We start from the raw sequence: 23,194 nt of genomic DNA, 5'->3' as shown, positions 1-23,194 counted from the left end.
GCTGGGAGCCCAAAGGCTGCCTGTTTTGGCTGATGTCATGAAGCTTTGGTGCTCACTCACCTCCCTGGATCCTTGACTCTGAGTTTGTTTGGGCCACTATGGCTTGCTTCCTTTTGTATCAGCCCCTGTGATGATTTTTTAAAAGCTTTGATTTGTGTATTTTATCCAGCATTTTAGTTGATTCAAGGAGGAAAGTCTTTCAGGGTACCTAGTCTGCCATCTTGCTGGAAGCAGAGTGAAAGAGATGGCGTCTGGGGCGATAAGCCAGATCAGAAGACAAGGAAGATTCCTGTGCACAAAGGGAATTCTGGGGCACTAAATCCATCTGTATTTGGACTTTGCCTTTGGTTAAATAAGCCAAGATTTAGCTAATAGGATTGGAGGTTTGGTTTGAGTTGCCCAGCAGCTATGATTAAAATAGGCATTAGTCATACAGATCTTGGTGGAGATAGAAATGGGCTTTGGAGTGAGATTCATCTGATGTTAAATCTCATTTTTATCACTTCTTCCAATGTTTGCAGCCTGGAATGAGTCACCGATCTCATTTCCAGCTGCAATTTCCCCATCCGTAAAACGATGATAGTTATTCTTCATTTTATGAAGATTGCATGAGAGTTGCTGTCAAAGCCCTGGTCTAGAGCCAGGAGGTCTTGGAAAGCAGCAGAAAGTCCTCATACTTGGGTCATAGTGGAAGTCATGGAATCCGACCAGAGAGTGAGGCCAGCACACAAGCCAGGCAGGAGTTGGTAGCCAAAATCACATCAAAGCAAACAGGCACAGACATCACATAAGCTCAGGGGTGCACCTAGGAGGGCTTGCTGTTTCTTTTCTCCTTTCAAAGTAGGGATGATTGAAAATGTGTGAAAGGACAGATCAAGGAAGCAGCTTGCATGTAGTTTCAGGTAATAGGAGCAGGGTACAGAAGAGCCCTCTTAAAGAATCCCTGTGTGTCTTAGTTGCTCAGTTGTGTCTGACTCTTTGTGATCCCGTGGACTGTAGCCCACCAGGCTCCTCTGTCCATGGGATTCTCTAGGCAAGAATTCTGGAGTGGGTTGCCATTTCCTTCTCCAGGGGAAGAATCCCTACAGTCTGGCAAAGCCATACCTTTACCAGGGGGGAAAGGTGCAACAAAGTACCTTCCCTGACACCTCCCCTAAATAATCCACAAGAGACCACTAATCCCCTAACTTATTCTAGAAATTGTCCCAGGTAGTCTTGACACTGTGAGACCCACAGCCTGCTGAGCTAGGTACGCAGTGATTGGGTCAGGCTGTGTCCTTATCTTGCATCCTACCTGTGCTGTAATCCCATTCTCCCTCCAAGCTCAGGAAGAAGAGATCCTGAAGATGGGTAATTTCTTGATTACTTCTGTTTAAATCTTTGCCAAATCTACTTATGGAAATCAAGCAGCACTTGGGGTGGCATTTCAGCTTGTAACATATTTAATTTTGAGATTTTCGTTGTTTCCAGGAGCTCAATAGTGATTTTTCAATTAAGTTTAAAGGTTTAATACAATAGATCTCTTTTTTTACCTTTCATATAGCAAATGCCAAATAAATAATATTTCAAAGGAAAGGAAAAGAAGCAATCTATTGCATGACTAATGTACCTAGTTTCATTCATTGACCTCTTACTGTGAAAAAGGTCTCTGCTGCCTGTCTTTGAATGTGTAGAATTAAGAATAAATGATTCGCTCTCTGTTTGCTTAGATAAATGCTTGAACAAAGCTAAAACAGAAAAGAGATGCAGATTTGATACCGTATCTATTTTGGATCTGTAGGCATTCCTTGAGAAAATGGCAGATAGTGTAGAAATAGCTTTTGAAAATGAATTTGTAGAAATTCTGCATGCTAATGCCAGTGACAGAAAATGTAATTCATTTTTTTTTGCTTCAGAGCTATTTTTTTCCTTTATTGTTGCTTCAGGATTTAGCAGGGGGAAAAGGCAGGCAATATTACATATTAAGTGCCTTTGAAAAATTAGCTTTTTGCTTTACTGTATTTCTTTGTTTTTGAAAGTCTGTCTGATGTGTTCTTGTTATTACAGAGATTAGGGCTTTTCATTGTTTTCAGAGAAGGCTAAGTATATTAAAAATGAGAAAAGCTCAGAAGGGAAACAAAACCGGCCACAGGAATACCTTCCACTGTATTAAAACTGAGGCTCTTCCTTGAAATTGAGTTTTGGAGGTGAGCATAGCTCAGCTTCATTGGGTAGTACTGGAAATTGACAATATTGCCTTTAGACAAGCACCTGGATTTTCGGGAAACTGGGATAGATACAGAATTGCCTTTTGGACTGGTCCTTGAGAAATCCTCTTCTCAGAGTGATACAGTCCCTAGAGTTGTTCCAGACTTTCAGAGTAAGACGGGCTCTCCTGGACTCCTCATGCAGAACCACTTTTAGGAAAGATTCCCTCCTAGTTCAGCTCTTGTTCATTCCAAGGTCATAGGACTATCACTGCCTTACGCAGGAAATGCTGAGACGATAGAAATGAGGTCAAGATAATATGTGCTGCATTACCACTCCCTTCTTATTCGTGAAAGTTGCTCAGTCGTGTCCGATTCTTTGCAACCCCCGTGGACTATACAGTCCATGGAATTCTCCAGGCCAGAATACTGGAGTGGGTAGCCTTTCCCTTCTCCAGGGAATCTTCCTCACCCAGGGACTGAACCCAGGTCTCCTGCATTGCAGGTGGATTCTTTACCAGCTGAGCCACCAGGGAAGCCCCCCTTATTACCTGTTACCAATATATGGTTTTTGTCACTTGGTGTCACCAGACTTTTGGAAGTCTATGTTATCTGTATTTTGTAAAGAATTCCCAAATAACTTAATTATCGTCATTTCTGGAAGCTCCATGACTAGGCTGAAGATTTAAATGTGACCTGAATTTCTGGAAGATCCTGTACAGTAGAGGTGTCCTAGGAAGCTAATATTTCAGGAATAGCTCAGTTTTTTCAGTGTTGATTATACTGCATGTGGTTTGTTTAGGATCCTCTTGCATCTTTGTCCTTCCTTTTGGTACTACCCGTGACAGGCAGACAAGGAACAATTTTTCTTGAGAAATTTTAGAAGTTTAGAGGAAGAGGATTGAATAAATGATAAAAACTAAGGTTGGAATTACACGTGGATTCTGTTTCCAGAGAATAGTGCTGTTATGAGTGAGAGGAGCATGTGTGGACAGGAACCATTGAAAATATAAAAAGATGGTAGAAGTTGCCATTAGCCAGGTTCAACTATTGTAACTAAAATATTACCCTGAAATAGTCTTAGTTTGGATCAAGAATTGATTTGATCTCCTGTATGGGGAAAATACTCAAGACAGGGATGTATACTATAAATATGATTGAGAAGGAAAAGAAGTGGATACATTTTTAGAAAGTGGTATTTGTTCTTGGTGATCTCTGTTTAAGAAGAACAGTGAGGTTGCTATGCAGCTGAGTTACACCTTAGTGTAAATAAGGATGTGACAACAGAGAGATCATACCAGATTCCAGGCTTTTTGTGCCATATTTTTGAAGGCAACCTGGAGTCACACACATGGAAAATGGCCATGAGAGAAGTCTGGAACCATATCACGAGGAGTTATTAGGGGATTCTGGTGGGACCAAATGTGGTTAGGGGTAGGCATGGGGACATTGGAGCAGGCATTGAGGAAACCTCAAATGTTTGTAGAGAGATTAGACTTGCTCAGAACTGGCTACAAGGCAAAACTAGATCTAATAGGAAAAAGGGAGAGGAACTACACAGCTCAAGCCAGAAAGACATTTCAGACATCTTGAGCTAGCCAAGAGAAGTAGTCTCCTTTGGGAGGTAATGAATGTTTTATTGCTGTTAGGTGTGCAAAGAGAGGCTGGATGATCCCTTGAAGGGATTACTTGTGACGTCATTCAAACTTCATAAATCCTTTCAAATCAGAGATGTTAAATGGGAGCAGTTGAGTGACCCAGAAAAAGGAAAAACGTTATTTTCAAAAATCCTCATCTCACCTGGGGATTTGTTTGCCTCTCTTGACCTTGTCTGAATGCCAAAGTGATTCCTGGGGCATTCTATGTGGAGAATCCTGAACTGGGGAGAAATCAGATCTGCTTCTGACTCACCCTTTTTCTGGCTCCAGCTCCCCAGCATTTTTCGTAAAAGAAGAAGCAGTGATGTCCCAGCTTGTAAACCATGACACTTAGTTAGTGTGTGAAGAATAGGAACGGGATAGTAGGAGATAAATGTAAGTGCTTCAGAGTTGCTGATTAGATCACCTGTAAACACTGAAATGAGTCCTTGAACACATTCATTACAAGTGGTTTCTTGTGGGCTTGAGCTGAAAGCGCATGTTGATAAACACCCATGAGGTCCCTGAGATAGTTTAATGTCTCATTTGGTGCTCATTAGACCACGGGAGCCCAATGTGTCTTCAATTTAGAATGATTCCACCTTGTGTGAAATTCAAAAAAAAGGAAAAAGAAATCCTTCAAAACCCAAAAAACAGATCTGGCTGAGAATCAGTGAACTGTTTTGAGCATTTCCCCCTGCCTCCTGCTTGGATGTATTTTTTCTTGTTGCAATTAGCTTTGTTAGGACAATGCAGTTGAATTATAGAAATTACATGTAGCAACTCTTGCTTGCAGCTGAACTATGCAGAAACAAGACTTAGTCAGTTGGAAAACTGTCATTGTGAGAAGACCTGTCAAGTGAGTGGACTGCTCTATAGAGACCAAGACTCCTGGGTCGACGGGGATCATTGCAGAAACTGCACATGCAAAGTAAGCCTCTTTGTACATAAATAGACGAACAGTTTGAAGAGGGCGGTTCTGCTGATTTTTGTGTAACCTGTTTCTTTATAAAGCCAACTCTACAATGTGTTATCTTTTTACTAAGTGCCTATTTACTGATAGGAGCAGTTGCGAAGGTAAGTTGTAGTGTCATTATAACCACAAGTACTTGTCAAAGGAAAGCAAACACACTCTAATAACATGATCTAATATTATCAAAAATCTTACTGTTTGGAGATCAGAGTATCAGAGGGGGAAGGAATGCATTTAGTTCTTAACCTACCTAGTGGGTGACTTTAACTCAGATGACCAGTATATCTACTACTGTGGGCAAGAATCCCTTAGAAGAAATGGAGTAGCCACCACAGTCAACAAAAGAGTCCAAAAATGCAGTACTTGGATGCAATCTCAAAAATGACAGAATGATCTCTGTTTGTTTCCAAGGCAAACCATTCAGTATCACAGTAATCCAAATCTATGCCCTGACCAGTAATGCTGAAGAAGCTGAAGTTGAACGCTATGAAGACCTACAAGACCTTCTAGAACTAACACCCAAAAAAAAGATTTCCTTTTCATTACAGGGGATTGGAATGCAAAAGTAGGAAGTCAAGAAATACCTGGAGTAACAGGAAAATTTGGCCTTGGAGTACAGGATGAAGCAGGGCAAAAGCTAATAGAGTTTTGCCAAGAGAACGCACTGGTCATAGCAAGCACCCTCTTCCAACAACACAGGAGAAGACTCTACACATGGACATCACCAGATGGTCAACACCGAAATCAGATTGATTATATTCTTTGCAGCCAAAGATGGAGAAGCTCTATACAGTCAGCAAAAATAAGACTGGGAGCTGACTGTGGCTCAGATCATGAACTCCTTATTGCCAAATTCAGACTTAAGTTGAAGAAAGTAGGCAAAACCACTAGGTCATTCAGGTATGACCTAAATCAAATCCCTTACAATTATACAGTGGAAGTGACTAATAGATTCAGGGGATTAGATCTGATAGACAGAGTGCCTGAACTATGGATGGAGGTTGGTGACATTGTACAGCAGACAGGGATCAAGACCATCCCCAAGAAAAAGAAATGCAAAAAAGCAAAATGGTTGTCTGAGGAGGCCTTACAAATAGCTGTGAAAAGAAGAGAAGCAAAAAACAAAGGAAAGATATACCCATTTGAATGAAGAGTTTCAAAGAATATCAAGGAGAGATAAGAAAGCCTTCCTCAGTGATCAGTGCAAAGAAATAGAGGAAAACAACAGAGGAAAACTAGAGATCTCTTCAAGAAAATTAGAGATACCAAGGGAACATTTCATGCAAAGCTGGGCACAATAAGGACAGAAATGGTATGGACCTAACAGAAGCAGAAGATATTAAGAAGAGGTGGCAAGAATACATGGAACTATATAAAAAAGATCTTCATGACCCAGATGATGATGATGGTATGATCACTAACTTAGAGTCAGACATCCTGGAATGCAAAGTCAAGTGAGCCTTAGGAAGCATCACCACAAACAAAGCTAGTAGAGGTGATGGAATTCCAGTTGAGCTATTTCAAATCCTAAAAGATGATGCTGTGAAAGTGCTGTGCTCAGTATGCCAGCAAATTTCGAAAACTCAGCAGTGGCCACAGGACCGGAAAAGATCTGTTTTCATTCCAATCCCAAAGAAGGGCAATGGCAAAATATGTTCAAACTACTGCAAAATTGCACTCATTTCACACACTAGCAAAGTAATGCTCAAAATCCTTCATGCCAGGCTTCAACAGAACATGAACAGAGAACTTCCAGATGTTCAAGCTATATTTCGGAAAGGCAGAGGAACCAGAGATCAAATTGCCAACATCCACTGGATCATGGAAAAATCAAAAGAGTTCCAGAAAAACATGTATTTCTGCTTTATTGACTATGCCAAAGCCTTTGACTGTGTGGATCACAACAAACTGTGGAAAATTCTCCAAGAGATGGGAATACCAGACCACCTGACCTGCCTCTTGAGAAACCTGTATGCAGTTCAGGAAGCAACAATTAGAACTGGACATGTAACAACAGGTTGGTTCCAAATCAGGAAAGGAGTACGTCAAGGCTATATATTGTCACTCTGCTTATTTAACTTATATGCAGAGTACATCATGAGAAACGCTGGGCTGGATGAAGCACAAGCTGGAATTAAGATTGCTGGGAGAAATATCAACAACCTCAGATATGCAGATGACACCACCCTTATGGCAGAAGGTGAAGAAGAACTAAAGAGCCTCTTGATGAAAGTGAAAGAGGAGAGTGAAAAAGTTGGCTTAAAACTCAACATTCAGAAAACTAAGATCATGGCATCTGGTCCCATCACTTCATGGCAAATAGATGGGGAAACAGTGTCAGACTTTATTTTTTTGGGCTCCAAAATCACTGCAGATGGTGACTGCAGCCATGAAATTAAAAGACCCTTATTCCTTGGAAGAAAAGTTATGACAAACCTAAACAACATATTGGAGAAGAAAATGGCAACCGACTCCAGTATTCTTGCCTAGAGAATCCCAGGGATGGAGGAGCCTGGCGGGCTTCCGTCTATGGGGTCGCACAGAGTTGGACATGACTGAAGCGACTTAGCAGCAGCAGCAGCAGACAGCATATTAAAAATCAGAGACATTACTTTGCCAACAAAGGTCCATCTAGCCAAGGTTATGGTTTTTCCAATAGTCATGTATGGATGTGAGAGTTGGACTATAAAGAAAGCTGAGCACTGAAGAATTGATGCTTTTGAACTGTGGTGTTGGAGAAGACTCTTGAGAGTCCCTTGGACTGCAAGGAAATCCAACCAGTTCATCCTGAAGGAAATCAGTCCTGAATATTCATTGGAAGGACTGATGCTGAAGCTGAAGCTCCAATACTTTGGCTACCTCATGAGAAGAATTGACTCCTTGGAGAGATCCTGATGCTGGAAGCGATTGAAGGCAGGAGGAGAAGGGGACGACAGAGGATGAGATGATTGGATGGCATCACTGACTCAATGGACATGCATTTGAGTAAACTCCAGGAGTTGGTGATGGACAGGGAGGCCTGGTGTGCTGCAGTCTTTGGGGTCACAAAGAGTCAGACACGACTGAGCAACTGAGCTGAACTGAACTAAGTGGCTGACTTCAGTCACAGCTTTTCTCTGCTACCATACATTTTAAAAGGAGGTTAATTAGTTTCTAGGTGTCTTCATTGTATTTTACAAGGTATCCATTTTCTGTTTTAGAGAATTGCAGGACCCCCTGACTCTCAGATTATCCATTATTTGTATCTACAATTTAATCTGTTTTGGAGAATTAAAGAACCCCCACCCTCACCCCACATTAGTATGTAAACCCTATCCAGCTGAAATTATTTGATAAGTGTCTAAAGAATGCCATTGTTTGTCTTCAGAAATTTAAAACGATTGTTAGTGCTTAAACAGTGATTTCAGGGTCTGCAAAAGGTGTTACTAATGTTCTTGTAAAAATAGGCTTTTGTTTTCTTTCTAATCTGTTCAGTCTGATGGGCAAGTAGAATGAAGCCAGTGATGTATACCAGAAAAGTAATTGAGGTGGCATGGTTTTATATGGGTTGGAGAAAATTATTTGTAGAGTGGGTTGCCATGCCTTCCTCCGGGATCTTCCTGACAGGGATAGAAGCCGCATCTCTTGGGTCTCTTGCTCTGTCAGGAGGGTTCTTTAGCACTAGAGTCGCCTGGGAAGCCCCATGACCTCCTCACACTACTTCTGTTTTCCTGGTGAAGTTTCTGGGATGGAATGTGAGCTTTGTCCTACTGAGGTCACCGCTGCTGAGATGCCTTTTCCTGCCTTTCCTTCCTCAGAGCGGGGCTGTGGAATGCCGAAGGATGTCCTGTCCCCCGCTCAACTGCTCTCCAGACTCGCTCCCTGTGCACATTGCCGGCCAGTGTTGTAAGGTCTGCCGACGTAAGTACTGACAGAGGGTCAGGGTGGCCCTCAGTGCTTCGAGATGGATTTATTCTCCTTTTTTTCAGACCCCCAACTGAGCAACATTGATGAAATATCAATACTAGCAATTGATTACTTGGGATGTGCAGACACTTTACATAGGCTCTCTCTCTCTCTCTCTATATATATATATATATATTTTTTTTTTTTCCCCCCTTAATCCTCACATCAACCTTAGTTACTATTCTTTCCATTCTTTCATACAGGGAACTGGCATTGACAAGGATTAAGTCAGTTGCCCAGAATCAAACAGCTGGGGGTGGGTGGAGTTGATCTGTGAAGTCATGACTCCAAGGCTCCATGTGCTTTGATTTCCTCATTTTTTTCTTAAGCATTTATTCATGGCTGTGTTTGGCTTCCGTTCCTGTGTGTGGCCTTTCTCAAATCAGGGTGGCTTCTCTCGTTGTGGGGCACAGGCTCTAGTTGCGTGGGCTTCAGTAGCTGTGGCACCCAGGCTTAGTTACTCTGTGGCCTATGGCATCTTCCCAGACCAGGGATCAAACCCCTGTCCCCTGCATTGCACCACCAAGGAAGCCCCTGGTCCACTCATTTTGATTGCTCAAGGTAAGGCCCATGCTCTGTGTTTTGGCTATCTGAGATTTTAGTCAGGTTTCCTATTATTAAAGGGCCTTTGTTAGGAATTTCAAGATTGAACTTCAGTTAAAATATTAGGACAATTTCCTTCAAAGTTGGCTTGTCCAAATTATGCAATGATTTAAAAATCCTTTTCCCTCTGTATTACAGAGGACACTATTTCAAATGAAATGGTGAAATGAACACTGAGGCAAGCATGAAGAATTAAAGCTGTCATTTAGAATAATTGGTATGGTATGTGTCAGATACTGTGTTAAGTGGTTTCATTCTATTATTGAGTCCTCACTGGAACATTTGCGGGGGGTGGGGGGGATTGTTATTATCACTATTTATAGGAAGCTTAGGGAAGATAACTTAACAAGTTTGCAAGGCTAGTAAGTGACAGAGGTGAAATATAAAGCAAATTCTGTCTGACTACAGAGCCTTTAGTCTTTTTATCAGACCATAAGCTCTTCACTGAAAAAGGAAAGTTTAAGTTAGAAATGTGCCATCTGATGGCTAATTTTCAAAATCGTTTCTCTGCCAGAAAACACCATCATTACTAGATCCTCAAAACAGTAACTTTTTGCCAAGAACAGCATGTCCCCTAATATGACAGTGGGAATGCAGATAGCCAGTCTGGTTGTACCAGCCCAATCTTTTTCTATATCCTTTCAAAAGGAACTTTGAAAAATGTCTTCTTTTTATAGTTCATATGGTACATCCACTACTCTGGAGGGCTTACTCCAAGTTAATCTAAAAGAAACTTTCTAGTTTTTATTCCAAGTACTTTTGGAAGTCATGGATAGATCAAGGGCCCAGATGTTGAGATTATAGTTTGATTCCATGATGGAAAGATAGTTTTTAGAATAATATGTATAGATTATTTTTCTACCTTGATGTATTCTATATAATAGCAGAGGAGTAAGTTGAGAATCTATTAGGGATTTGTTTAAAAACCATGAGGTATTTTTAATCTATTATCTTGAGCTCCATGGATCTATAAATGCTGTCTCTTGGCAGATGTAATTTGGACATGGACATAGGTGAGCCTTTCAGCTGTTCTGTGTCATTGTATATGTGAAATCACAGAGAAGGGTAAAGATGGAAAATTACCCATAATGCCACCGCTTGAAAACAAACACTTGAGATCATAGTGGATTTCATTTTTTTAAAACTTTTATTTTGTGGACAGTTGAGTTCTTATTGTATAGGTAATTTTAGCCTACTTTATTGATTTGCCATTATCACTTAAGTATATTTTTATGCTTTTAAAAACTGTATGAACTTCACTTTAAAGAGCTTCATAGTGTTCTACTGTTTGGTTTTGCATAACTTAATTATTCCCCAATTGTTGGGTAACTAGATTGTTTCCCACTTTTCATTGTTATAAATCATTATTCAATTTTGTGAGGCCACATTTTTGTATTTTATATTTTCTTTGAATTCTGTAAAGTAGAATTATTGGGCCAAGAGACTGATATTTTCAAAATCTGGTGGCTCGGACGGTAGAGACTCTGGCTGCAGTGCGGGAGACCTGGGTTCAATGCCTTGCTCAAGAAGATCTTTTGGAGAAGGGAATGGCTACCCACTCCAGTATTCTTGCCTGGAGAATTCCATGGACAGAGGAGCCTACTGGGCTACAGTCCATGTGGTTCCAAAGTATCAGACACGATTGAATGACTAACACCTTCACATTCACTTTACATATTTTGTGAGACCATATTTTTTATTTCACATTTTCCTTGAATTTTCCAAAGTAGAATTATTGGGCCAAGAACCTGAAGTTTTCAAAGTTCTTATTATGTATCATCAGATTGTCCTCTCACTAGAAGTGTGTGGTATAGTCATTTTTCTTTAATTTGTTGGAGAGTTTTAAGTTTAAAAAAAGCTTTTCAGCAAGCTTACCTGATTGTACCAAGATGCTGATAAATGAGCTAGCTAAACTATCAGTATGTTTTTTGCCTTTGTTTGGAATTGATAACCATTTAGCTAGGTAGTACAAATTTTCTCAGCAACTCTGATCAGTAGTTTAAGATGTTTAATAAGATGGTAATACAAATAAATGATTAAGAACACTACTCAGTTATCATATGCACCCAGCAATTCCACTCCTGGGTGCATATATATATATAAAGCATGTACTGCAGGGTGCAAATATATATATATATCAACATTATATATATAAAATATATAATATTGAATATATATATATATATTATATATATAAAGGATGAAAACTCTAATTCAAAAATACACAGAAGTTTTCAGATATCTTCACATCAGATAAAGGATGGAAAATACTTCCTTTAGTTGTCCCTTTCAGATAAAATTTCCTAAGCTCCTCTCTGGGTTTGGGTGGGGTAGTGTCCTAGGGTCTCTGAGAAAAAGCACTGATTTGGTTCAAGAGCCGATACATGAAAGCAGATTGTTTCATCTGCTCACTTACCAAACGTTCATCCTCTTATCATGGCTTCAGGAGCTGCAGCGCTTACAGATGAGGGCATCCATGTGGAAACAGGAAAGAACTTGGTCTAAGTGTTCATATCTCAACTCATTGCCTGAAAAAAGTACTTTGTCCTTTTTTTGTGATGAAAAGGCCCAACAAATCAGGCCATCTCCAAGACCAAGGTAGTTTTCATAATTCCTGATACTAGGCTCTTCATCTTTTTGGAGTGCCTCAAGGTAAACTCCAGAGAGCCTTCTAGATTCCTTAGCTGTGGGCATGGAAGTCCAGAAAGTGGTGCAGGAGTTTCATCCCTCAAACATTTCTTGGGTGTCTGCTCTAATCAAGGAATTGAACATACCTAGCTACTCATTAGAATCACCCTAGTGAACTTCTTGAGATACCTTCTTGAGGGTCCTAGGGACCCACTCTGACCTGCTAAATCAGAATCTCTGGGCCGTGGTGTCCTAGAATCTTTTTTGTGTGTGTGGTTAACTTTTTCAGAGTATGGTTGTTTTATACTGTTGTCTTTCTACCACACAGCAGAATGAATCAGCCATATATATATGTATATCAGCCATTGTGTTGATGTCTTTTGCAGCCCCTAGATATATATCCTCTCCCTTTTGGAGTTTCTCCCAATTCAGATCCCCACAGTGCGTCAAGCAGAGTTCCCTGGGCCCAATGTTCATTGCAGCACTGTTTACAATATCCAGGACATGGAAGCAACCTCAGTGGCCATCAACAGAGGGACAGACAAAGAAGATGTGGTCCATATGCACAATGAAATATTACTCAGTTGTACAAAGAAATGAAATTGGATCATTTGTAGAGATGTGGATGGACCTAAAAAGTGTCATATAGCATGAAGTAAGAATCGGTATTCTTTTGGATAGATTTGGGGGAGCTATCAGAGATGAGAGAGAAGGGAAAGGATGGAGAGGAAATCTTGAGCTTTCCACGACAGTATTTGAAAGGAAAAGAAGTGGTAGAAGGAGAGGGAGATAGTCTATTTGATAGTAGAGGGTTTCTGTGGGTGAGAAGTAGAAATAAGCTGCAAAGGTGTTTCAGGGGATGAATGATGATGTTCATATTTCATTGAATTCCTTTAGTTATCCTTATTGAAGTTCTTCTCCCACCTCTGTTCTTATCTCTGGGCACAGCAGTGGGGAAAAGTGGATCATTCATTCTATGTCAGACACTGTGTTAAGCCTTCTTATGGTCATTAATTCATGTAATTCTTCCAACAACCCCATGGCATTGGTTCCACTATGATCCCTATCTTATAGATGAGGAGGTGAAACCCAGAGAGGAGGACTAACTTTTCCAAGGTCTCTCAGCCTTGGCTGAACCAAAATAAAACTCGGGCCATCTGGCTCCAGAGCTAATGCTTTTAACTGTCTCCTCTACCACATGCTATCCAGGGAGATATTTGCACCATCTCGTTATAGGAGTATTGTGCAGCATGCATACTATGTGAAATGCAGAGGTGGCACAGGGAAGGCACAGCTGAGTAGGGTATGGACAGATGAATAGGAGTTTTCCATGTGGACAAGGTAGGTAAGAACACACTGCCAAAGGGGATTGCAGATACAGAATCATGAAGTAAACACAGCATTTATCTGGGGGCTCAAAAGCAAGATTTTGAAGCAGGGTTGTGGCATAATCAAAGAAATGCTTTGACAAAAGTCACTTCATGGGGAGAGCTGCAGACAGGGAGCTGAGTGTGGGATTCAGGCATTCTGCAGGTAAAGGTGATGAAGCCAGCTGACAGGCACTGCCTGGAGAGATGAAAAGGAAGGGATCAATGTGAGTGATAGCCAAAGGACCTGGCCCATGGTAGGTACTCCATAAGCAATTTTTTTTTTGAGATAACTGAATCAGAGACAGAGCATCTATAAGCCAGAATTTGCCAGGTTTTGAACAAGAGCACACAGGAGACTCCTAGTATGATTAACAGAAATAAAGCAGGTGGAAGAAATGGTTTCAGAAATGTTGGAGATGCCTGAGAGAGAATGGGTTTGATGTGGGTGTCTTGCTCTGAGAAGCAGTACCTGAAGCCATGTCTGTGAACGAGTGAGGTTGGCTCTTTGGGTGTTTAGACTTTCTGATCTGCCGCTCTCCTTTAAAGTGCAACACGGAGGGTTGATTTTGATGTTCTTAGCCGCCGAGTGCCAAGGGATGGTAGTGTGTGTGCAGGGTGCAAATATCTAAATAAAGACAGAGCAACCTCACGTCCGCATCTGACAGGAGTGCCACGTGGTGCCTGTCTGTTGTTTAGTTGGTGTCCACCCAAATGGCAAAAAGTGTCCATGCACTGTCCTAGGGAAATCAGGTTTGAATTTGCAGGGCCTGGTGTCTGGGTGCAAAAAGATACAGCTGCCTATTTCTCTAAACCCCCAGTACATTTGTTTCTGACATCATGAAGAAATGTGTGTTGGTGCGGGGTTTCAATTTCGTGGTCAGACACTGTGAAATAGTCTTGTTTGCATGTCCCCAGTGTGGTGTGAAGGGCTTCAGGTATCCATTTACATTTCCACTCATACCAAGAGCTGTTGGAACGGAGTCCCAAATGCCCCAGCCACAGGCATCGGAGCCTGACTCACCTTCTGTTTGAATTTCCTCAGACGTCAAAAATAAGCCTTTTGGCGGTAAGTCAAGAGGTTGGATGGTGAGGGCTGGTGTTAGGGATACAGAGGGGGACGGAGGGGCACCATCAGAGAAGTGGGCAAAGATGAGAAATCAGGGGAAATTCTTGTGACCTCAGTGGTGATGCTGAACTGTCCTAAGCTAATTCCATAGACACTTTTTGATATCATAATCATGTACACATCTTGTGTTGGTGCCAAGGTTGTGAATGGCTGAAGCACATCAGCCATCCTGTCTTTTGCAGCCCCTTTATGTGAGGATGGTGGCTCAATGGTAAAGAACATGCCTGCCAAGCAGGAGACTTGGGCTTGGTCCCTGGGTCAGGAAGATCCCCTGGAAAAGGAAATGGCAACCCACTCCAGTATTCTTGCCTGGAAAATCCCATGGACATTGGAGCCTGGCAGGCTACAGTCTGTGGAGTGGCAAAGAGTCGTACATGACTTAGCAGGCATGCACATGTATATGTGAAGACAGGAAGTTCAGTGGATACTTAGTTTTTACACCAGATCTGTAAATTTGAGGGATCGATGTGTCCCTATGTGTGGTTTGAATGTAAACTGTAAGACACTCCTGTGTTCAGATTGAAGATCTGGGACGAGTGTCAATTAGAGGACAAGAGAAATCAGGCAAATGTCTTCAGGCAGGGTAGCAAGTGTGATCATAGCATCGTGGGGGTGGCAAGGTGCAAAATGAGAAGGGAGGTCTTGTCTTTGTGTCCCAGCCTGGGCCAAGGAGCAGATGGCAGGTTTGACAGCAGTGTATTTAGCACAACTGTCACTCGGAGTAAGCCATCTTGCCAAGTTGGCAGCAGCTGCGTTTGGGAGCGTGGGAGTTTATTAGGCAGGAATTTCAGGCCCTTGGAAGTGTGGTCTCCCCATGTAAGCACATTTGGGAATCCACATCCTCATTAGGACCAATGAGTCAGAGGCAACTGATTTATCTAGAAAATTGAGGCATAAAAGATGTTCAGGGATAATTGTTTTAATGAGGCAAGGAAGGGAGTTATCTAGAAAATTGTATTGGTTTTCTACTTTGTAGTTGGTTTTGCTCTGAAAACCTTAGTATCTGTTTTTAATGTTTGGAATAGCATTGAATAGCAGGAAGAACTCTCATCTGGGAATCAGCAAATGCCTCTTTTTTTTTGCTACTTAGGAGGCTCATTAATTCTAAAATTATTGTTACTAACATTAAGCCCAGAGAGGCATGGAGCTTGGGGCTAGGGATAAAATTATGAATAGACATAGATCCTACCCTCATTGGGGCAACAGAGATAAAATGCGATATATGTTCTGTTAGGGCGAGGTCCAGGGTACCAGAGAAACACAGGATGAGGACGGTTCTCCAGTGCTTGAGGTTAAAAAAATAAAAAAAACTTCTTAGGGGGAATGTCAGGATTAAGGTGAAATTGATGGGTATATAGGTCAGAAGGTTACCAGCAACAGGCGCATGGGACTGAGTGTTCTGAAGAAAGCAGTGTGTGCACATCCCGAAACAGAAGAGCGCGTGGCTGGAGTCTCAGTGGAGGTGGAGTGTTTGGCAGTTTCAGAGGGAGGGTGAGCGAGAAGGAATTGGTGAAACCTAAGGGATAAGGAGGAACTGCAGGGATGGCCTTGCATGCTGCCTTCAGGAATTTGAATTAAATTCTGAGGGTGTGAGCAATTCATAATGGTTTTGAAGCAGAGCCTCCTATTTGTACCTAAAATATGTCTGATGGTTGTATGGGGAAGAACTGGGTAAGATTAGACCAGAACAGGGAAGACAGGTTAGGAAGTTTTCTACTCCACTGAAGAGGAGGGATGGTTTGAGTGAAGATGACAGCTGGGGGCAGATGATGGGGATGGAGAGAAGTTGGTTGACTTGAGAAACTTGAAGAGGAGGCCTGGCTAGGATTTGAATACTGATTGGACATGGGGTTGAGGAAAGAGAGGGGTTCAAAGGACCCCATGTCGTGGGGTGTGGGTGGGGTGCTGGGGTGGATACTAGTGCCATTCACTGAAAGCAGATACTAGAGACGCACAGATTTGAGTCAGGTATGTGTTGTTGCAGGGCAAGTTCTTAGAGGAAACAGACTCTGAAATGGAGATTTGGTTGTACTTTATGAGGAAGTTCAAGATCAGTTCTAGGGTGGGAGTGAGATAGTGAAAGAGACAGAATTGGGCCGGAGAGGTTGAACTGCAGTGTAGTTACAACAAATGCCTCAGTCATTCCTCAAGAAGTTCTGGAGCTGGAAGACCTTCAGGCTTTGCAATACCTTCATCAACCACCCATTGGATGTGGGCTGCCCTGGGAAGGGCTCTTGACTTTGCACAAGGGCACATGTGCAATCTGTTCAGCTGAGAGCTGTTGGTCATCACCTATCATGACAGTTTCAGGAATGTGACCTTTGGCCATGGAGGGAGATCTGGGTTCCCTACCACAGTATCTGCTGTGGGATAATGATGTTAAGTAAAGCAATGTTTCTGAGCTTTCTTCTTCCTGTGGTCAAAAAGAAAGAGTTGCATGAGTTGTTTGCTAAGGTGCCTACCTACCTGAACATTCCATGAGTCTGAAGATGGTAGAACTAAGAAACTATCAAATTGAATTTACCTATTTTTAACAGATACAGAAATGGAGGCTCTGAGAGATGCGGTGGTATTGGTAAGACAGTGAATTAGTGGTGGAGATCTCTTAGAGTGCTCGTCTTCAGTTTTTCTTCTCCTGAGGAGTAGGGCTGAAGGATCCTCATTGTGCAGGGGAGGGGGTATTGTTCACCCAGAATCTAACAACAGCCTGCTGGTAAGTAGCACTTGCTACAACACAAGGGTGTTGCTTCCTTGTTCCTGTTGATGTGACTGGAGAATTTGACAGAGACACATTAGGATCATATAAAATTAAACATATTCTGCAGTTGCTTAAAAGTGGGTCAGCATTTATGCTTCTCTGTTAACTTTTTTTTCCAAGACCCATCTCTCCTCCCTCCCTTCCTTATTAGCCTGTTAAGCTCACCTTTCCAAAGGCAATCTCTCTAGTGCATTGATATAGCATTGTACAAACTTGTGTTTCTTTTCTGAACTTCTTGGGAACAGATAAGCTGAAGACATGTGCTTTGTATGATTACAAAGGGGAAAAATGTGTTCTTCTGCATAGTGACTGAGGTCCTGATGAATGGAATGTATGTGAGTTCCTTTTCACCCAGTCACTCATTTTATGGCTGGAGTAGCTGAATCAAAGCTACTACTTTTATACGCCGTGGTGATGACAACCATTTCTTCCTTGTTTTAACACTGACCTCAGCAATTCATTCTCTAGTCCTTCAGCAACTACAGCAAGGAAATAGTTGTATAATCTTGGTGTGAAGGACTCATGGCAAACATAATCAAGATGACAGTCTGATAGGGGATTCAGCAGTTATTCCCATACTATTTCCATGTCTTGCTCTAGACATGTACAGAGATTTGTGTTGCTTAGAGTATTTATGTTCTGTGGACTCTATTGGAGTTGGACAGTGCCTTGGAGGTCATTTTGTTCCATAGTATGTCTACCTGATCTGCTTTTCTGTTTTATTACAGCAAAATGTATCTATGGAGGAAAAGTTCTCGCAGAAGGCCAGCGGATCTTAAGTAAGAGCTGTCGGGAATGCAGAGTAAGTTTCAATCTTACAGTTCCCATTACTTGTTGGGAAGGAGATGTGGGCTTTAGGTAGGGTTCTGAAATGGAGCATATTGGCCCAAGGCGGGGAAAGACTCTCATTGGGTTGGAGTCCAGGATGGGGAGTTCTCAGCCACTGTCATTGTGTGGTTAGCCTGTGGTCAGCTGTGGATCACGTGGTCTTGGGAAAGATGGTCAGGGAAGGAAGTGAGAAGGGGAAGGGATCTAGCAGCTACCATGAGTCAGGGAGCTTGTCCGCTGGCTCTGGGGAAAGGTTTTGATTAGGTGTTGGGGCAGTTAGTCTGTGATATGAGCTGTGGATAAAGTGTCTGAGACAGTGTTCGAAAATGCCTGTCTCCTGCCTGCCCCCTCTCATGTATTCCTCGAGGTTAGATTTGTGGAACCATAGATCTCATTCAGTAAATCATTCAACAAACATGCAGTGAGCAAGTGCGGCTTATCGGCATGCTGTTAGATACTGGTTGAACAACAGTGAACAAAACAAAGCCCTTGCCTTTAGAGAATTTGCAGTCTGGTGGGGAGATAGACAGTAAGATATAAACAAATAGATATACAAGATACAGCTGAGCCTTGAACAACACATGTTTGAACTGTTCAGGTCCACTTTTCCAGTAGTAAATACTGTGATGCTACACTATCTGTGCTTGATTGAATTCCTGGATGCAGAACCGTGGATACACAGATACAGAGGGTTGACTACAAATTATGCGTCAATTTTAGATGGTGTGGAGGGTTGCTGTCTCTGACTCCTGCATTGTTCAAGGGTCAACTCTGATGTCAAATTCTATAAAGATACAGAGCAGGTTAAAGGGAGAGAGAGCTTTGAGGTGGTCTGGGAAGACCTCTCTGAGGAGGTCTGCTGGATGAAGGTGGGAGCTAGCCAGGCAGTTACTTAGGTGGGATGCTGTCCTAGATCGTGGGAGTGAGAGACAGAGGGAAAGATGGGAGAGAGGGGAGCAGATACAAGCGGGTGCCTTCCCGAGCAGCTGCAGCCCCACAGCGAGGCATGGCTGGTTCTGTGGGGCATCTTCAGGGAGGCTGGCTGGAACCACATGTCTCAGAATAGACCCACTTTCCAAGCATTTCATGTGCGTTTTGTCACATTTACGGCATTTCATTGGCTTTTTGTCATATCGCTGGCAAAAAGAAATGGATGTATTTGAAAGGTTGAGGAGAGGGAGGCATTTAGAGACCCACAGAAACTCTTGGGGAGCTCAAATCTAGTTCTTTATGGGGAGTTTCTGGGGTGGTGGGGGAGGCTCTTTCCTATGTCCTGTCTCTCACTGACCAGACTCTACCTCAGGGGCTAAGTCCCTTGAACTTATCTATTGTGTTTTCCATTCACGCTTTCTTGGTTGCCTCCGGGAATGGCAGCGATTCCGTGGGTCGAGGCCATCTGGTGGATATGCAGCTGTGGTCCTTCTGGGACAGGGGGCTCCGTGTGGGGGCCTCCTTAGTCTGCAGCAGAGGCAAGGATGGTGCGACAGTGAGGGCTCCGTGGTGTCTCAGTCAGCCATGGAAGCTTCCAGATCTAGGGGTGTGTGGGTGGGCCCTGACTTCGGGCTGGCACCTTACCATGCGGGGTGTTGAGTGGATCAGATGAGTGGATCATGAAAGCGTGTGATGAGCTTGGCTGGTGCAAAGTAAGCCCTCAACACATGTGAGCTCTTCTTATTCCACATGACCGTACATGTCCTTCCTGAATAGGAGACATATGTCACATTCTCTGTAGATTGGCTCACTTTGTGGGGAGAGAAGATGATTTAGATTCTAACACCCTGACGTTTTTCTTCCCCCTCAAGGGAAGCTGGGATGACTAGAGCAATTTTACCCACTCAGCTGATGGTCCCAGTATCCAGCCTGTGGCTGTCACTCACAGCCAGCAGCCCCCTTCACATATTGCACACAAGTAGCGGGTGATCTTGACAAGGGTCATAAGTGTGATTCAGTCTCTGTTATCATCAGAGAGACTCAGGGCAGACACTGTTGGAGACCTTTCGAAGAGACGCGTGTGGGTTTAAATGCCAGTGTACTGGATAGGCACTTAGCGTTGTGATTGAACACTGTAGGTGTTCACCCTGTTCTGCTTCATCTTTTACTGCTTTTTGCTTTCTTATTTTTTTTTTTTACAACTTAGGAAGAAGTTGGGGCAGACAGGTTATTCTCTTTGCACGTGTGGTATATGTGCCTGTGAGTGGTTTCATCCTCTATTAAAAATCCATGGCTTTCTTCATTTATTGTCTTTCTATCATTATCTACTATATAATTACGCACAAAGAGAAGCATCACTGACAATTACACTTAACATCTCCTGAGTATGTAGTATTTTCTAAACACTATTTAAAACCTTTGAAACTTTATTTAATAAAACTTCATAATAACCCTATGGGGTGGGTAGCATTGTCGTTCCCACTTTACAGATGAGGAAATTGAGGCACATGGGAGCAAAGTCCCATAGCTAGTAAGGGAACCAGCTGGTTTCTCAACCTGTGTGGTCTGAATCTCCAGGCTCCTCTCTCAGCCTCTTTACTGCTAGTCCTGATGGTGTTGGATTTACTTGGAAGTAATTCTCATTTTTGAATTGTAAAAAAGTAGATTTAGAAAGATTGAATGAATGCTTTCAGTCTATTTGAGAATACCAGATTGGTCAGGCTATGGCTCATTGATTCCCTTGATAAAGGGTAGCATTTATAAAAGGCCAGAGAAGAGCTTTGGGACACATTTAATGGATGTTGTCAGGAGGGAAAGAGGGTGATGGGTCTAGGAGGGGAGCGCCTCCGGTCTCTCTCGGACAGCCTTTTGCAAGATTTAAGCCCTAATGCCCTAAGGTACCTGCTGTATGTGATGAATTAACTTCTTTCCTAGACATCTAAAATGGTACTGTGTCAGTGGTATCCTTGGGAGAATTGAACAAATAATTACTCAAATAATTTCTTGTGTTCTGTGGTTCAAATGCAGATCCCTAGTTGACAAAAGGCTGCCTGGCAGTCCATGCATTTCATTTTCCTGGGATCATTTCAAAGCTTCAGCACTACCAGTTAGATAAGAAACTAAGTTTTGTTTTAAAGATTTTCACCAAGTGATTTCGGAAGTTAACATACTGTGTTTGTTTGTTTGTTTTTTTCCCCTGTTGTTTTTTAAATCAAGATGAATAAACTCTCCTCGCAATCTCAGTCAGCTTTGTGCAGTATTGCCCTGAAACAGTTTTTAGGCTAGTATAAGTTTTTTTTTTTTTTTTCCCTTAAAGATGTGAGTTCTGTATGTTATTAGAAATTCAAGTTTAAGCATAGTTATTAGTAAAGAGCTTGGAAGTGTTTATATTTGATCAGTGACATGGTGACAGTCACTCTAAATGAGAAAGAATGGATGAATTATATTTCCCCACCAATGCTGAGTTGCAAAGGTCATAAAATAACCTACCACAATCAGGAGGATTTATTTATTAATCAGATGCTTATTAGAGTATGAAAATAAAGTTAAAGGTGTATACCAAATTGTGTGGCTGAACTGAATGGATTTGGTGGCACTTATGTTACTAGAGTCACAGTGCATATTATTTTCAAATTCAAGCAAAGGGTTTTTATCTCTATTTGAACATTTGGAACTATGATCTTACTCATTAAGTACATTGAAGGTTTTTTGGAATTGTTGACTGATTTAATCAGCAGTCAAAGGAAATTTTTATATATAAAAAAGAACCTTTCATGAGTGATTATTTTTAAAAAGCCTCTGTAGCAGTTTTAATATTGCTTTTTAAAATAAAAGCAAATATATACTCAAGATATAAAATTTGGAATTTAGAGGAAGGATGTATAAGAAAGTAAAAGAAAATCACTCCAGAATCTCACCACCTACAGATAATCTCTTTTAACAGTTTAATTTTTCAACAGCGAGAGTGAAATTTATCTTACCGTCTTAGTTTAGATTCAGCCAGAAGCAGACCCTGAGCTCAGGATTAAGTACAAGCGATTTATTAAGGCAGTGCTCCTGGGAGGAAGCAGTAAGGGTGTGGGGGATTCAGGCTAGGGCAGGCAGGAAATTCAGCAAAGGTGCAATTTTAGGTGAAAGGTTAGAGGCACCCTGATTCTGGTGGGGTTCTGGAGTGTAAATGTTACCCCAGCCATTGTCTCCCTCTGAAGTAAAGAACCTCCAGTGGCTTTGGGCTGTGGGGGTTGACGATGTGGAACTTGGAGGTAACTTCTGGCTCCCTGCAAAGAGGCTCCAGTGCCCTCAGGGACACTCTGAGGGTTGAGAGATGAGCCAAGGCGAGGGATGGGCACGGTGAACTGATTAAACGGATCCAGCAGAGTTTGCCGTTCTTGTTTGTGCAAGGAGGTGGTGCATCCATGCTCAGGGACCCCATGGACTTCAGCCCGCCAGGCTCCTCTGTCCGTGGGATTTCCCAGGCAAGAATACTGGAGTGGGTTGCCATTTCTTCCGCCAGGGAGTCTTCCTGACCCAGGGATCAAACCTATGTCTCCTACATTGGCAGGTGTGTTCTTACCATTGAGCCCCCAGGGAAGGCAGTAGATAATGAATAAATATTTTAATATTGAGGGATGGAAGTAGAGGCAACAATGGTACATACTTAAGCGTTGTGTTTTCCCTTGCATTCAACTCAGTGCTGCTGATAGCAAGGTTATTAACATCTGTTGGCTTGTAACAGTTGATTTGACTCCCTGTTGTAGAAACTGAGGTACAACTGGCAGACAAACTGCCTTTAGACTGGTGCTGGCTGTTGAGGCCAGGCGTGATCCAGCGTGGCCTGGGTTGAAGGGTGAGAACGGAATAGAGCTAAAATGGGGACTGTGATTGAATAGCAGGATTGATTCTCAGAATCTTAGGGCCAATTTTAAGACAGGAGAAAAACATGAGATCTAGATGCCTTGGGACAGATCAAGAAATGAAGAGGAAAAGGGTCAAAGGACACTAGAAGGAGTCGTAGAGTTTGGGCTGCCTGGGCTCTCTGAAATTTATGAGAAAGGGGAGGAAACCATGGTTCCAGTAATCCATATGATCAGTACTTGGAAATTAAGTTTAGATTTGACATTTAAAGTTATGTTTATGTTCATATTTTAGAGTTGATGTGCCTGATAGAATGGGTATTCCTGCCAAACCAGGGAATTCTGGGGCCACTGGA

At 42.2% G+C, this 23,194-nt stretch overlaps 1 protein-coding gene across 2 annotated transcripts in view; it reads left to right on the top strand.

The window, feature by feature from the left end:
• The window catches only part of NELL1 (neural EGFL like 1), a 1,014,750-nt gene that overhangs the window by 254,690 nt on the left and 736,866 nt on the right, over positions 1 to 23,194 (top strand). For both annotated transcript variants that reach the window (XM_043452361.1, XM_043452360.1), the window contains exons 8-10: positions 4,620 to 4,754; positions 8,594 to 8,696; positions 17,955 to 18,028. In XM_043452361.1, coding sequence (XP_043308296.1) covers positions 4,620 to 4,754; positions 8,594 to 8,696; positions 17,955 to 18,028 — 312 coding nt within the window. The remainder of the gene's footprint in view (positions 1 to 4,619; positions 4,755 to 8,593; positions 8,697 to 17,954; positions 18,029 to 23,194) is intronic.

The sequence above is a fragment of the Cervus canadensis genome, chromosome 29 (assembly GCF_019320065.1).
Source record: "Cervus canadensis isolate Bull #8, Minnesota chromosome 29, ASM1932006v1, whole genome shotgun sequence".
Lineage (NCBI taxonomy): Eukaryota > Metazoa > Chordata > Mammalia > Artiodactyla > Cervidae > Cervus > Cervus canadensis.
Note: the sequence above shows the minus strand (reverse complement) of the source record. Positions and strands in the feature narration are given on the sequence as shown.